This window comes from Lemur catta, chromosome 13, assembly GCF_020740605.2.
Source record: "Lemur catta isolate mLemCat1 chromosome 13, mLemCat1.pri, whole genome shotgun sequence".
In the NCBI taxonomy this organism is placed as follows: domain Eukaryota; kingdom Metazoa; phylum Chordata; class Mammalia; order Primates; family Lemuridae; genus Lemur; species Lemur catta.
In genome coordinates, this window is record NC_059140.1 from 65,222,621 (window position 1) to 65,238,260 (window position 15,640).

General features: G+C 38.1%; 1 protein-coding gene across 7 annotated transcripts in view; it reads left to right on the plus strand.

The window, feature by feature from the left end:
* Positions 1-15,640, plus strand: part of CAB39L (calcium binding protein 39 like) — a 114,219-nt gene that overhangs the window by 77,904 nt on the left and 20,675 nt on the right. For all 7 annotated transcript variants that reach the window (XM_045567124.1, XM_045567128.1, XM_045567122.1 and 4 more), the window contains 3 exons: positions 1,872-1,990; positions 8,774-8,942; positions 15,563-15,622. In XM_045567124.1, coding sequence (XP_045423080.1) covers positions 1,872-1,990; positions 8,774-8,942; positions 15,563-15,622 — 348 coding nt within the window. The remainder of the gene's footprint in view (positions 1-1,871; positions 1,991-8,773; positions 8,943-15,562; positions 15,623-15,640) is intronic.

The following is a 15,640-nucleotide window of genomic DNA, read 5'->3' on the forward strand; positions in this document are numbered from 1 at the left end:
TATATGACTAGTAGTTTTAAGATGGAGTAACTAATTGAATAATCTTCTTGTTCCTCATTTGAGGTCTTAGTTCTTTCAATGTCCCTTTAGTATTAAAAGTGCCAAATTAATAGATTAGAGTGATCAATGGCCCGTGTTTGTGATAAAGGATATATGGCTGGCTATGCCTCTAAGGTAATGAATCAGTTCAGTAGTTATTTACTGAGTGCCTACTATATTCTGGGCCCTAATATGGGCATTGGCATATGACCTGTTTCCTTGAGAGCTAACAGTGCAATGAGGAGTTAGAGACAAAACCATTCATTTCGATGTACTGTGTTGAGTGTTGGGAGTCAGTTCAGTATGATGGTGAAGAACCCAGACTCTGGATTCCATCAACTTGGGTTGGAGTCCTGGCTCTCCCACCTGCCATCTGGGTAAGGCAACCTCACTAGGCCTTAATTTCCTTATTAATCTGTACATTATAGGTTTGTTGTAAAGATTGGGTAATACACATAAAGCTCTTGGCATAAGTGCCTGACACAGAGTAAGCACTCAATAAATATTTGCTGCCATGGTAGAGGTGGAGGTGGAGGTAGTTGGGAGAAGAGGAGATACTGATCCATGCAGGCAAAGGACATTGCTATAGTACAGAGAGGGGCACTTATCCCAGAGGAGAATACTCTTGGACTGAATCTTAAAGAATGACAGAGTTTCTTAGAAAAAGAAAGAACATGCACAAAGGTACAGAAGCAGGAAAGGTTGTGTGTGTATGTGGTACAGCAATCTGGTATTAATAGCACTTGAAATAGGAGTTGGAAAGTGATAGGAGTAGATGAGGCTGGAGAGGTAGTCGAGGGCCAAGTCATGGAAGGCATTGGACTTAGTTTTCTAAGTAAAAGGAAGACGTTGAAGAGTTTAAGGGAAGAGTATGCACGGTCAGATTTGCATTTCTAGCCAGCTCACTCTGCAGAGTGAGAATGCTTTGAAGTGGAAAGAGGAGCTGGAGGGAGTTCTTTCATAGTTCAGTTGATGGATGAAGGTCAGACCCAGGGCTGTAGTGATTGAGAATGCAATGTCATTCTTGTGCTTATTTTCCATTTAATAAGCTCAGGTCCAGTCCAGGGCTTCTGTTGGAGAAGGCTAGACTCAGGTTGCAGGGTGTGTGTATGAGAGTGGAAGTCTCGTCCATGAGGATTCTTATGAAGCCCTATCCATGAGTGGCTATACAGTTCCTCTGTCTCAGGTGATTGTGATTCAATGGTCCCTTCTATTCCTCTAGGCTAGATATGATTTCTTATGACCACCTAAATAAAACATATCCACCTAATGTGAAACTCATGATCTTTTTTTTTTTTTTTTTAGTTCAGGCAGCAAGGTGGAAGGAAGTGGAAGAAGCGTGAATAAAGTGATAAAGTGAAGGGAAAAAATTACTAGGCAGTAGATCTAAGAAAAAGGACTTTTATTCTAACCTAAATTTTATTAAAATCTTAACTTTATTTTCATCTATTTTCCCTTCTTATTTATGAACGTTTAAAAATGTTAATCATAATTTTCCTTTTGAATAGGCTAAAAGGTAAAAAAAAAAAAAAAAAAAAGAATTGAGTTCTGTCATAGTCACTATTTTATATCCTGTGCCCTTGTGTTTGCTGCTGTGGGAGATGGACTTCCAACTGGCCAAATCCCCACAGTGCACATCCTGTGGTAAGGAGCTGCACTCACTTTGTAGACTCTGTGTTTGAAAGCACAGCTTGTTAAAGATGGGAAAAGAGTAAATGTTTTTGCATATTTTAAAGGATAGTGCTATTTCTGTTTGTATGTATATATGTCATACACATATAATCGTACTCATTTAGAGGGTACAATTTAATTGTTGTTTGTTTCTTTAACAGGGAAAAAAAGATGTGACCCAGATATTTAACAACATCCTGAGAAGACAGATAGGTACTCGGAGTCCTACTGTGGAGTACATTAGTGCTCATCCTCATATCCTGTTTATGCTCCTTAAAGGGTAGGTGCACGGCTTCCTTTCAAGTACGTCTGAATTTAAAATAGTTCTTAAAAATACATAGCATTAGCCTCATTTGAGATACGGTCGGTTCCCTTTTGGAATTGCAGTAAAGGTATTTGCTGTGCTCGAGGTTAGCTCTCCAAAGCCCTGTTTCTGTGATTACTTAGGCTGCAGCAAAATCCTTTCTTTGCACCTTAATGTTTCTAAATGTTACGTTTGCGTTTACTGCCTCTCTTTCCTCCACTTTTCTGCTGTCTCTCTCTTCCTATTACAGTATTGCTTGTGCTTCCCAATCAGCCCTAGTCCTAGTCACCCTTTTCCTGCTTGCACGAGACTGAATCCCCCCACTACACACACACACACATTCTGGTTCTGAGAACTGAAATTTAGGTATAAGAATTTTTGCAGTAGCTGGCATCTGCCAAGGTGACGTGCTTCTACATGGGGATAGACTAAATATTGCTGAATGTATATGGGGCTATACAGAAGGTATATAACTGAATTCAAAAATAGATAATAGAATCCCTGATTATTATTTTTCATGTATACTCATTTACAAATGTTTCTTGGGAATTTCGAGGCTACTGTAAGTCCTAAAGACTGAAGACCTGGGCGTAGCAAGGCTTGGGGGCAGCAGACTATCTTCTTCCTCCTCCACCATCTCAAAGCAGCATGACTCTTTTTATTTTATTGTATTCCTGTTTTCAATTCTGTTCCATACCTAGTCCATCTCACCTGTATCCAGTTTCTCTCGTACATTTTTAAACATTCAATTGTATCAAAATAATACATAACACATAGTTTAAAAATCAGCTGTATCAATGAGCAGCAGCTCTTTGCCTCTTCCTTCTCCATTTTTAATCCTATTGCCCAAAGACAACCACTTTCTTCTTTTTTATTTGTTTATCTGTTTGTCATTATTTTTTTATTTTTTTATTTTTTATTTTTTTGAGACAGAGTCTCACTCTGTCACCCTGGGTAGAGTGCAGTGGCGTCATCGTAGCTCACTGCAACCTCAAACTCCTGGGCTCAAGCGATCCTCCTGCCTCAGCCTCCCTCCCGAATAGCTGGGACTATAGGCACATGCCAGGATGCCTGGCTAATTTTCCTATTTGTTAGTAGAGACAGGGTCTTCACTCTTGCTCAGGCTGGTCTCGAACTCCTAAGCTCAAGCAGTCCTCCTGCCTCGCCCTCCCAGAGTGCTAGGATTACAGATGTGAGTCACTGTGCCCAGTCTGTTCATCATTTTTTTTAATCATACATTTACCTCTCTATTAAAAATAATTGGCTTATAGTAATTTTTTCATTTATCAGTTTTAAAAAATCTCTTTGACAAGATTAAGTAGATGATAATTTAGTTTTATTACTGCCACCATTACTCCATTTCTTTCCCCTTATCCTCCCATTCATTATAATTTTAAATTTTATTAATAATTACATTTAGATGCCCAAAATAGTTTGTGGTAACTTCCCTGCTTTCTGGTGCAACAAGATATGCCAGGCCCAACTTGTATGTTTTCTGACACAGACCTGGAATTTCTACCAATTTCCTTTTAAAAAAGAATGGTTCTTAGAGACTACAATCTGGATACTAGGAGTGCTCATTGACATTTATTATTGCTTCTAGGCTATTGAGTGGGCAAAATTAACTCATTATTTTTAAAGTAAGCAAATGTTTCTGGATTAGAAACAAACTTTCTTGACTATATTGAGGAGACCAAGTATTTTTGAATAACATTTTACAAAAGTTTTCCAAGTACTTCTTGACATTGTTTACTTCCAGCAATAATAACAAAAGTCATTTTTCCCCTTAAATAACATAATCTTTGTTCTTAAGTTGAGATATTCTTGCACAAGATCTTTCTTCTAGCCATTTTCTGTATGATTACTGTAGCCCACTACTAGCTGAGACAAGTGCTCTTACATTTTTGTTTTCATTAAATTTGAAAAGGATTTTTCCATATGCTGTCATTATTTGAATGAGTGTGCATGTGTAGTGGCATGCCTTCTCCATATCGACACAGTTAATTATGGTCCAGCCTCTATGATCCAAACTACAAATCAGGAGGGAAGATAGGATTCAGTTCTAGAAAATAGTGATTCAGCATTCATCAGGTTAACCTTTATTGATCATAGGTCATTGTTGGGAACACTTATTACTAAATAATGAAGAATGTGGAGTACTTCTTTCTATATTAATAGTAAGCAATAACGTATCAAAAGTCAATATCCTAGAGGGTAGTCAGATTGAAGTGATATATGTGAATTATATATCCCTTAAAGAATACTGAGGAAAATTAGGATTCCCTTTATATCCCGGTGTATTTCTAACTTTAAGAAATTGTCATCTCAGAGAATGACAAATGTCAAACTACTGGGATGAAATAAGAAGTGTGTTGACCCAGAGGAGTATTTTAAAAATGTTCTCTTGGTTCTCAAGAATAAATTGTCAGTACATCACAGATGGTTTCAATAAACTTCACCAAATGAAAAGAAAAAGAGAACTAATTATACCCAGAAGTTAGAGTGGAAATTTTTTATAGATGGTCTTAGTTTGGAAATTGAATTAAGAAATGAGAAAACATTGGCTAGAAATCCTACATCTTTTCTATAAGCCAGAGTTTGACTCTCATTAGAGTCTTCCAGTACCAAGAAATTTAGTCAGAGTTTGAAGTTCATTAAATTCATTGTATGCCTACTTTGTGAAAAACATTATGCTAGGCACTCTTTTGAGGTTAGGGTGGGGATGGGAGAAAGTAACAATAAGTAAGACATAGACACCAAATGGAGGCGGGGGTAGGGGAGGAGAGGAGAAGGTAACAGAATAAGTAACATCCCCAGCAATTAAGTTGTTTGTAATGAGGTGAAGAAGACAGATTTATAACAATTTACTGTGATATAATAATATAGTATTTGAAAAACGCTAAAGTAGGAGTGTGAAGGAAGGAGAAAATAATCCCGAATGGTGGGTGATTAGGAAAGACTTCAAGGAGGGGTTAGGTGGCATTTGAACTAAGCCTTGAAAGATGAGGGGGAGTCTTGGTGGAAACCTAAGGAAAAGGGCATTCCAGTTGAGGGAACGGTATACTCCAGGGAATTGGAGAATGCGATGAGAGATGAACCTGAAAAGGTAGGTTTGGGGCCAAATTATCAGAGTCCACAGGTATCTTATAATAAGTATGGATTTTAATGGCCTGTCCCTTAGGTTTTTTTTTCCTAGGCCAGCAGCCTTTATTTTATACTCTCTTGAGTACTATATCAACAAATGACAGTGGTTTTCTCCTTCACATATCATAAAATATACTCCTCTTTACAACATCTTTAACAATACCCGGCTGGGCGCGATGGCTCATGCCTGTAATCCTGGCACTCTGGGAGGCCAAGGTGGGAGGATTGCCTGAGCAAGAGTGAGACCCCATCTCTACTAAAAAATAAAAAGAAATTATATGGACAGCTAAAAATATATACAGAAAAAATTAGCTGGGCATGGTGGCGCATGCCTGTAGTCCCAGCTACTCGGGAGGCTGAGGCAGGAGGATCGCCTGAGCCCAGGAGTTTGAGGTTGCTGTGAGCTAGGCTGACGCCACGGCACTCTAGCCTGGGCAACCGAGTGAGACTCTGTCTCAAAACAACAACAACAACAAAAACAAAAAACAATACCCTACCTTGTGACTCTTCTCTGTGTGTCAGTAGGCCTATTTTCAAATTCTTCAGATAAGAGAAATTGCTAGCACTATAAATTGGCATACCTGGGGTGGGGGGCAAGGGCAATATACATAACCTAAACTTATGTACCCCCATAATATGCTGAAATAATAAAAAATAAATAAATAAATAAATTGGCATACCTTGTATTCTATAAAGAATCATGTCTATCTGAATATATTAGCATTTAATGTTGTTATGAGTTATTCAGGGAATACTCAAATAGTATTTATAAATATCATTTAGCATAAACAGGACAGAATGAATATCACCCTAGTATCTTTGCTATTTTTCCTACTATATTTGTAAATTTGATATTGCAAAGTAGCCTATTTCCTAAATTGTGAGAATGATATTTTATTCTTAAATCTGCATTTCATGAAAATTCTATACTCTTATAAAGAATATAGTTCATAATTTTTCATTATTCAACAAAATGTTACTAATGGTGAGTAATAAAGTATCTTGAAGTTTTACGTACGAGTGGTTTGGTTTTGGTTTTCAGATGTTAGATTTTTCTCATCTGTTTTAATATGTATGATCTTTTGGTTTTAAAAAAATTTTATTGGAATTTTTCTTATTTTCAGAATTCATGGAAAATTTGAAAGATCACATAGGTCCTTTGTGGTTGTCATTTTTCCTCTATTCTCAAAGTACATTTTAGGAAAGCGTTTTTCAAGAATTGAGATATTTGAGTTTGTTTTTTTCAATGGCCTTTGTACTAGTACCATGAAAACTAATATTGTATTCAGCTGAAATGCTAAATATCTCTAAAAATTTGGTCACATTTATTTCTTTTACCCTATACTCCCTTCCCAGTGTTTTACAACTATAACTTTCTTTGTTCTGCTCTTACCATATTTGCCACACAGTTGTCAACTGTATCATTTCAATACAGGGTTTGTCCTACTTGGGCTAAGTATTGTTCATTTTCTTAAAATCTTATTACACATTGGCATGTAACTCAGACCTGGATTTATTTAGATGTTGAATTTGACATTGAGAAGTTGTTGCTAAATTAGAAGTGGAACTGTTCTAGTATGCCAGTCCTCAATTACTCCTCACAGTAGATACTGTGTTTTTCTAGTTTAGTTTTTGCTGTGAGCCATAATTCCACTTTATGATTTCAGTCAGTCAGTCAGTCCACAGCTACGTTTTTCCTGAACTCCAGATGTGTATGTTATACTGCCAAGGAGACATCTCTACTTAGATATCAGCCATCTGAAAGCTAACATGGTCAACAACAAACTCTTAATTTCTTCACTGGTCTGTTCCTCCACTGATTTATTCATCCTAATAAATGGCACCACCATCCACCCAGTTATTCAAGCCAAAAACATAGGAATCACTCTCGCATCTTCAGTTTCCCAATTTATTTCCCACCCTACCCCAACTATATCATCACATGGTCTCCACCATCTGCCCACAGTCCTCCGTTCTGCTGCTGCCACCCAGGCCGTGCCACCATCGCCTCTCCTGGGCTTCTCCTCCTCCTACCTGGTCTTCCAGCTTCCAGTCCAGCTCCCCCGCCCATTCCTTGTTTTACAATACGTTCTCCACAGGTAGCCAGAGTGATCTTTTTTTTAAAGCGTAATTTAGGCCGTGTTAATTTCTTGCTTTATTCCCATCACAGTTAAAATGAAGCCAAACTGCTCATCTTGCCTTACAAAGCTGTGTGTGATCCGGTCCCTGCCCGCTCTCCACTCTTGCCCCATTTCACACCACTCACTGCTCTTCCCCTACGTGGCAATCACACTGACCTCCTCCTCTTCCACCTCACCAAGCTTGTTCTTGCCTTGGAGCCTTTGCACAGTTAGTTGCCTTTGCCTGGAATGCTTTGCCCCTTCCCTTCGATCTAACGTAGAGGAAAGTAGGTAATTGCCTGCACACACGAAATTAAGTAGTGACATTATATAGTATCGCCTGCTTTATTGTCTTCAGTTTCAGCAGCTCTTCTCCATGTATGAAATTATTAAGGGCATTAAATATGAAATGTCCGATTTTGAATCAAAAGTTTAGTTTATTATATCTCGAACAAGAAGCAGTACAATTAATCAAAGTACGTGCCTAAACTATCCACACAGTTTTGCCATCTTAATGGTAGCTTGTTTATGCCAGCAGCAAAGAAGAGCTGTAGAGAGCAAGTGGTGATGAAATCATGAAAGGCGTTTTCCACAGCTTGTTGAGAATTGAATATTTTTCCTTGCAAGGCAAGAAGTGGTCCAAAGCCTGGAAGAACTGGTGGTCAGTTGGGGTAAGGTCTGGTGAATACAGTGGATGATGGAGAGTTTCCAAGTCCAGCATCTATAGTTTGAGCAGCGTTGTTTGTGTAACATGTGGTCGTGTGTTGTCTTACAAGAGGATTGGCCTGTCTCTATTGACCAATCTCGGCTGCTTAATCAGAAGCATCCTCATCATTTTGTCCAGTTGGTTGCAGTAGACATCCACTGCAGTTGACCAGGTTTCCTGAAGCTGTAGTGGATAATACCAGTGCTGGACCACCAAACAGACACCATTAGCTTTTTTTGATGAATATTCAGTTTTGGACTGTGTTTCAGCACTTCATCTTTATCCAACCATTGTGCTGAATGCTTGTGATTGTCAAAAATCATCCATTTTTCATCATGTTATAATACGGTATAGAAATGGTTTACCTTTATCTCGTGACAGCAAAGAAAGGCAAGCTTCTAGATGAAGTGTCAAAGTGAAACGTCAGAGATAGCAACTGTCAAACTTAGTACTTAAGGAAATCAGACATTTCATACTTAGTAACCTTAATGTATTTTCATCATTTACATTCTGCCGCCTCCTCCCTCCAGACCCACTGTCACTAAAATATGAAGGCTATGACAGCAGTGACCTTGTCATGTTTACTGATGTACCCCCAGCATCTGGAACAGTGCCAGGCACATAGTAGATCTTCAGTGGGTATTGAATGAATTGTGTTTGAATGAACTGGGAAAAATGATATCTGTGTTTGCATTAACAGCAGCATTAAAATGGTTCTTTTGATACCATTAATATTATTTTGTTAATAGGATAACATAGTTCTCTATTTCTCTCCTGTTTATGCTTTAGATACGAAGCCCCACAGATCGCCTTACGTTGTGGGATTATGCTGAGAGAATGTATTCGACATGAACCACTTGCCAAAATCATCCTCTTTTCTAATCAATTCAGAGATTTCTTTAAGTATGTGGAGTTGTCAACATTTGATATTGCTTCAGATGCCTTTGCTACTTTTAAGGTAATTTTTTTTTTTTTCTGAATCAGCTAGGTCATTTAGTTAAAGTTAGTTGGCTTCTGAAAGGCAATTTAATTTTACAAAGTAAAAAGTTTTATTCCTTAGGTCTGAGCATAGCCAACCATGTATGATGTATAATCGTAAGAGGCATCTGTAAATAGAATGCAATCTATGAGGCCAATCTGTCACATCGTGGGAAAATAACTCAAAATACTTGTCACAAGCTCATATGGAATAAATTGTAATATATACAGTTAAATGACAAAAGGAACATGTAGTACTCCATGTATAGCATGTTTTCATTTTTGTTAAAAATAGATTAAAGGATGTAAGATTCCACTTAAGGTGCATATGCACTGAATACCTCCATGGGGATATGTAGGAAATAGCAATAGTTGTTACTTCCAGGGAAAGGAATTGAGTAGTGAAGGGAGATGGAGAATTACATCTTAAAATATGAAAGGGATCACATTATTTTATCAGTGTGATTTTTAAGTTTCCACATGGTGAAAAAAAATACTAATAAATTATATTGTAGTTTTTTCATGCTTAACCTATATTTTCATCATTATCTACTATTTTATCATGAATTTATCTACTTTGTCATTATGTAGGAAATAGTAGGGTTCACATTGTTGTGTAAGCAATTACCAGAACTTTTTATCTTGTAAAACTCAAACTCTATATCCATTAAACACTTTCCCATTTCCCCCTTCCTCCAGCCTCTGGCAACCATTCTACTTTCTGTTTCTATGTGTTTTATCATCAAAAAGATGTTCAGAGAGTATATCAGAAAATAATGTAGCTAATTTGCAAACAATACCAGAACTTATACATCCAATGAGTGATGTTACGTTTGAGGTTTCTATTTTAGAGAACCATTTACTTATACATGTGATTCTGCCATTATTTAGTATATTTTGAAATTGGTATCAATGTCTGTGGCATGTTCATTTTTCTTTTTTCCTTTCCTTTTCTTTTTTTTTTTTTTTGGTGAGACAGTTTCTCACTCATGCTGGAGTACAGTGACATGATCATAGCTCACTACAACCTCGAATTCCTGGGCTCAAGTGATCCTGCTGCCTGAGCCGCCCAAATAGCTGAGACTACAGGCATACACCACCATGCCTGCCTAATTTTTTTATTTTCTATAGAGTCAGGGTCTTGCTGTGTGGCCCAGGCTGGTCTCGATCTCCTGGCCTCAAGTAGTCTTCCCTCCTCAGCCTCCCAAAGTGTTGGGATTATGGTATGCACCACCATGCCCAGCCTACATGTTCATTTTTCAATAACAGTGAATCTTTATCTTTCAAGGGCAGATACAGTTTTGAAAACAAAAAGTTATTTAAATTCAGGTTAGTGTATAAAGTTTATGATCAAGTTAGCTAGAACTGTTTTCTTGGGGAGGGGATAATAATAATTATAATGATAAAAGTAAATTTTTTTTTTTTTTGAGACAGAGTCTCACTTTGTTGCCCGGGCTAGAGTGAGTGCTGTGGCGTCAGCCTAGCTCACAGCAACCTCAAACTCCTGGGCTCAAGCGATCCTCCTGCCTCAGCCTCCCGAGTAGCTGGGACTACAGGCATGCGCCACCATGCCCAGCTAATTTTTTCTGTATATATTTTTAGCTGTCCATATAATTTCTTTCTATTTTTAGTAGAGACGGAGTCTTGGTCTTGCTCAGGCTGGTCTCGAACTCCTGACCTCGAGCGATCCACCTGCCGCGGCCTCCCAGAGTGCTAGGATTATAGGCGTGAGCCACCGCGCCCGGCTGATAAAAGTAAATTTTAAGATGACTAAGATAGAGTCTGATTTTCTTCAGTGTCTACCAGATTGGCTCTGAAGGCCATTTTAGAAGAGGAATTCCAAAAATATTATAAGCTGATGATGTGACAGCATCATTGAAAAAAGTAGGGTTTTAGGTCAAATATACAGTAGATAAGACTCATTGAAATGTATATATGTATTCAGAGTCATTTCTTTAAGAGTATTTTAGCAATTTAATTATTTCGTTTACATAATTCTAAATGTACTTCTACTTTTTTGGGGGGTATAAATATATACCCTTTTTTAAGAAACAATTTTTACTTAATTATGACCCATGTATGACTTTATTTTTTTATATTATCTTAAATACACATTTCAACAATATTGATATAGTTCATATACTGATATTAATATAATACATGCTCTAATCTTGTTACTTTATGAGCAGAGTTTGAAAGTTGCTCATGACTTGGATGATAATTCTTTTTAAATAGCGCTCCAGAAGTAGAAAAAAGGGAAAGCAGTGGTTTGCAGTGCCGATCATCTGCAGATAGGAATTTACCCAGCCCGCCTGAGAAGGTGCCTTAAACCTGTTGAAAGGTATATGAGAGCACATGGTGGCAGGAGGTGTGAGTGTCAGGAGCAGAGAGAGTGGAGAAAGGGCCAGAGATGTGAGTGGAGCAGAAGGAGGGGGGGCCTAAGGAGAGGAAGGAAGCCTAGCGGAGGGAAAGGGGTGGGCAGGGTCCCTGCAGGCTGGGCAGTGAGAGGGACTTGCCGTGATCAAGAAGATGGGACAGTGGTAAGTGGACTCTGCCCTGAGCGAGGCTGGTTGAGGAGGACGCAAGTCTCCCTGGAGATGAAACTAGCTGAGGAAGATGGAATTGATGAGAACTCCTGGCAGGGAAAATACTAGTTGAGGATAATGGGAATATTTGGAAGCCGCGTGGGGTGGGCTGGGGCTAGATTGCACGGCATGCTTAAGCAACAGCAGCTGGTTGTTACAGGGTGAGCCCGGTTAATTGTGGCACTTTTGTGGTCACAAACTTTGGGGCATGTAGGTTCAGGACCAGCACTGAGCTGCTGAGATGACAGAGGACAGGAGCGGCAGTGCCATCACTTCCCCAAAGCCACAGCCAAGCCGGCAATCAACACGGGCACAGGGAGCATCTGGGTTTGGAGGGAGGCAGTCACAGCCTGCTCAGTGTCCCACGTGTCTCCATCCGGCCTGCCAGTCAGATCCGCCCTGAGGAAAGAGGGAGGAGAGGAAGAGCCCACACGAGAAGTCTGGGGTGGACAGAAAAGAGAAGGGAAGAAGGGGATTTGAAGACAGGGGAGTAGGAAGAAGACAAAGATGCGGAGTGAGGAAACATCTAGAGAGAACAGCAGGGGGAGGGAAGGAAGGAAAAGAGAGTGAGGAAAGGCTTGGAACAAACTCTAAGGAGAGGTGGCTGGTAGAGTGAGGGCAGCAAGGGCGGCAGACATGGCTCTGTGCTCAGGGTGCTGTGAGATCCCAGAGCCACGCAGTCCCACCTGGCAAAACAGAAGTTGTGCAGCAGCTACAGATGAACCCCCAAAAGGGTAAATACAGAGCACGTGGTGAGATAGACCTCAGTTGCATCAAATATAAAGAATGGCATTTAATACAGACAGGATCCCATTTCTTCCTAGCAAAGTGTCTGTTTCAACAGCTAAGGAAGTGTTTTCTAATAATAGAGACTGTAGTCCCATTTTTTTCCCCTTTTCTTATCAGATGGCTCTTTGCTGTCATGGAAACAAGTTCCTATTTTAAAAAACCATAGTAAGACTTCACATAATTACAAACATATTAATAGAATAAACTCTAATGGAGGGGAAAAGCAGATACTTAATGAATATGTCTTTTTCAAAATTTCCCCAAAGGTTTTTCAACATGTAATAGAATAAAATGTACTTGATAATAATTTCTTGCTATCATATATTCAGCCCAATTTAATTTTCAACAATATTGAATCATAAAAATAAATTATGATGTTTTGATCTGTACTTCAGCCAATTTTCCATTGGATTTAAGTGAATCCTTTAAAAATGTAAGTAACCATAAAAAGTTTTCTAGTATGCTATCAGTATTGGAAATACCAATTTTCTGTATTTTACTCAAATTCTTATGGTTAATATAATGTAACAATGACCATAAATCACTATTTTTTGTTGTGTTTTGTTTTGTTTTTAAGTAGCTTGTTTCAAAGGGTTTACTTTGTTTGGTTGGTTGGTTGGTTGGCTTGGCTATATTTTGGCTTTGGCTTTTTGGGTTTTTTGACCTTAGACTCATCATTTTTGTTTTGAGCTCCAAGGTGACCGTTGCCCTGTTTAATCATTACCATTTTAACATTGTTAGTTTATGTCTTTGCCATGGTTTTGTCTACTCTTTCCTAGAAAACATTCCTTATAACCATAATCTCTTTCATCTCTTCCTCTAAAAATCTTCGCAATAGAAGTGGTTTAAATTCCATATCTCTCTGCCACCTGATTAGCTGTATGTCCTTGAGCAAGTTAGTTAAGTTTGAGGTTTAGTTTCATCTGTGAAATGAAGAAAATAATCCCTTCCTTACAGAGTTGTGAAGATCAGAAATAACATTTGTAAAGTGCTCAGCACACTCCCCAGCACACAGGAAGCCCTTGATAAATGGCAGCTGTTTCATATCTCTGCAATTGAACATGTCTGTCACCCCACCCCAAGTTTCTCCCAAGCAGAATTCACAAAAATATGAATATCAAATTTTTTAACATAATACTTATACTGTGCAAAACTTAACCTGTCAAAACAGAATTGTTAGGAGGTAAAATGAAAGTACGCTATTTCAGATAATGCTTTAAAATTTGAACTTTTTTTTCCTTTTCAGTTTTCTGCTTTTTTTCTTCTTGGGTAGGATACTAGCTAGTTTTTTGTGGGGTTTCTTTTCACTCAGTTATATAATGTATAATAATGCAACAATTATATTTATGTATTATGTATATGTAAGTGTGTATGTATGTATGGTGTAATTCTTCCAGTTTTATGCATACATATATTATGTACATAAATTCAAGGGTGTGTACAATCAAGTGTAAATGGGTGTGTGTGTGAGAGTGCACACCATTTATTGGCTATATCCATCACAGGCATGCTAGAGGAATTCTACCCTATCATATTATTTTTTCGTATTACTGGATTTTTAAGTTATGCCAAGTTTTTTTCCCTTTGGAATTTGAAAGTTCTGGTTCTAACAGAACTCCCTCCTGATTCCTCTTTCCTTGGGATAACACTAATCTACAACTCAGTGCTCTGTTGCTGTGGCTGCTTGTGTTAGGCCTGCAGCTGTGGGCGAGCCCAGGCCTCACTTTCAAGGCGGGGATTGTAGCAGGAGAAGGACTCCCACGGGTGCAGCAATCCACAGTGTCTGCTGCAGCCCAGAAAGAGAACTCCGGCCCTGGGTCAGCTCAGAAAATCCCTGATATTGCTCAGAGGGTTCCTTCGAGGTTAGAGGAGGGGTGCTTAAAAACAAGGCACCAATAATACCCTCTGAAAAAAAGATTAGGGACCCCAGAGAATACTATGACACTACCTTACTCTCTCAGGGGTCTCCTGGTGCAGGAACTGGTTTGAATCAAGACCTCAGACGGGCCAGGAATGGAGCACTGTGGAAGGTTTTCCCATGAAAAACTCCAGTTCCAGAACAGTACTGAGTGCTCTGCTCCCCTGGAAAAAAAAAAAACACCAGGTTTCCACTGGTAGGCCCCGTGGTCAGTCAAGTTGTGTAATGATAAGTATTAGGAAATTAAGAGCATGTCTCATTGTTGTTGAACTCGAAAATTGTACAATGTTTTAAATATTTTACTTTTTTAAAAAAATTAAAATGGAAATAAGTGGGTTTTACCATTGTTGCTGCCTGCCTTTTCTCTGTGAGGTCATGCTTTTAGGAAATTTTAATTAAATATGTATTAAAGTATAAGAATTTATTTTGGAAAACTTTGAAATTCTTCTTATGTTTTTAATTAAATTCTGCATGGTACCTGGGCAGGCTATTTAGCCTCTAAGCACATAAAAAGAAGGATTAAGTGAGCCTTGTTTTCTTTCAACATTAAGGTGAATTAAGGACATAATTTAGGTGTGAGTTGAAGACAGTCAAAGGTTCCTTCATGGTTTTGTTCAAGTTTTCTGCAAGTTTGTATCTGCAATAAGATAGGGTTACTTGTATTCAACTTTGAAAGGATGCATTGTGCAACTCAGTAACTTACACAACACCTCCCAGCCCGCTAACCCGAGAGCAGGACCACACTGATTTGATGCTGCTAAATGTCATTCCTGTGCCTCCCAATATCTGAAGCGCCTGCATTTTTACAAAAGGTTAAAATCATTGAAAAAGCTATTAAATTAACTTGTGAAATAATGGTTTTAGGCAATTCAGAGTTCTTTTAAAAATAATTAGTTATTAATGACATTTGAAAAAGCTCATCATAAACTTTATTTGAATATTTATTATATCATAGTTACAATGTAGAGTTTATGCCTTCAAGAAATATGCTATGAAATCATCTTAGGTTCCATTTGTTTCACCAGTTAAATTATTTCTATCATAAATGTAACAATGATATGAATTTAAAACTCTAGGTTTAACACTAGTTTTTTTTGTTTTTGTTTTCTGATAACATGAAACACAGTTGCATTTTACGTCTTAAACAAATGTAGGAATGGAAATAATTTAGTGGTGTGAATGAAAATGTCCTCCTGCAAATTTTATATGTCTATAAATCCTTAAAAGGAAAAGACTTTTTATATTTAAAAGATTTTTTATATTTAGTAGCTATAATAATTTTCTGTCACTTGTTTGTTCTTTTTCTAGGATTTACTAACCAGACATAAAGTGTTGGTAGCAGACTTCTTAGAACAAAATTATGACACTGTAAGTATAAATTATTTT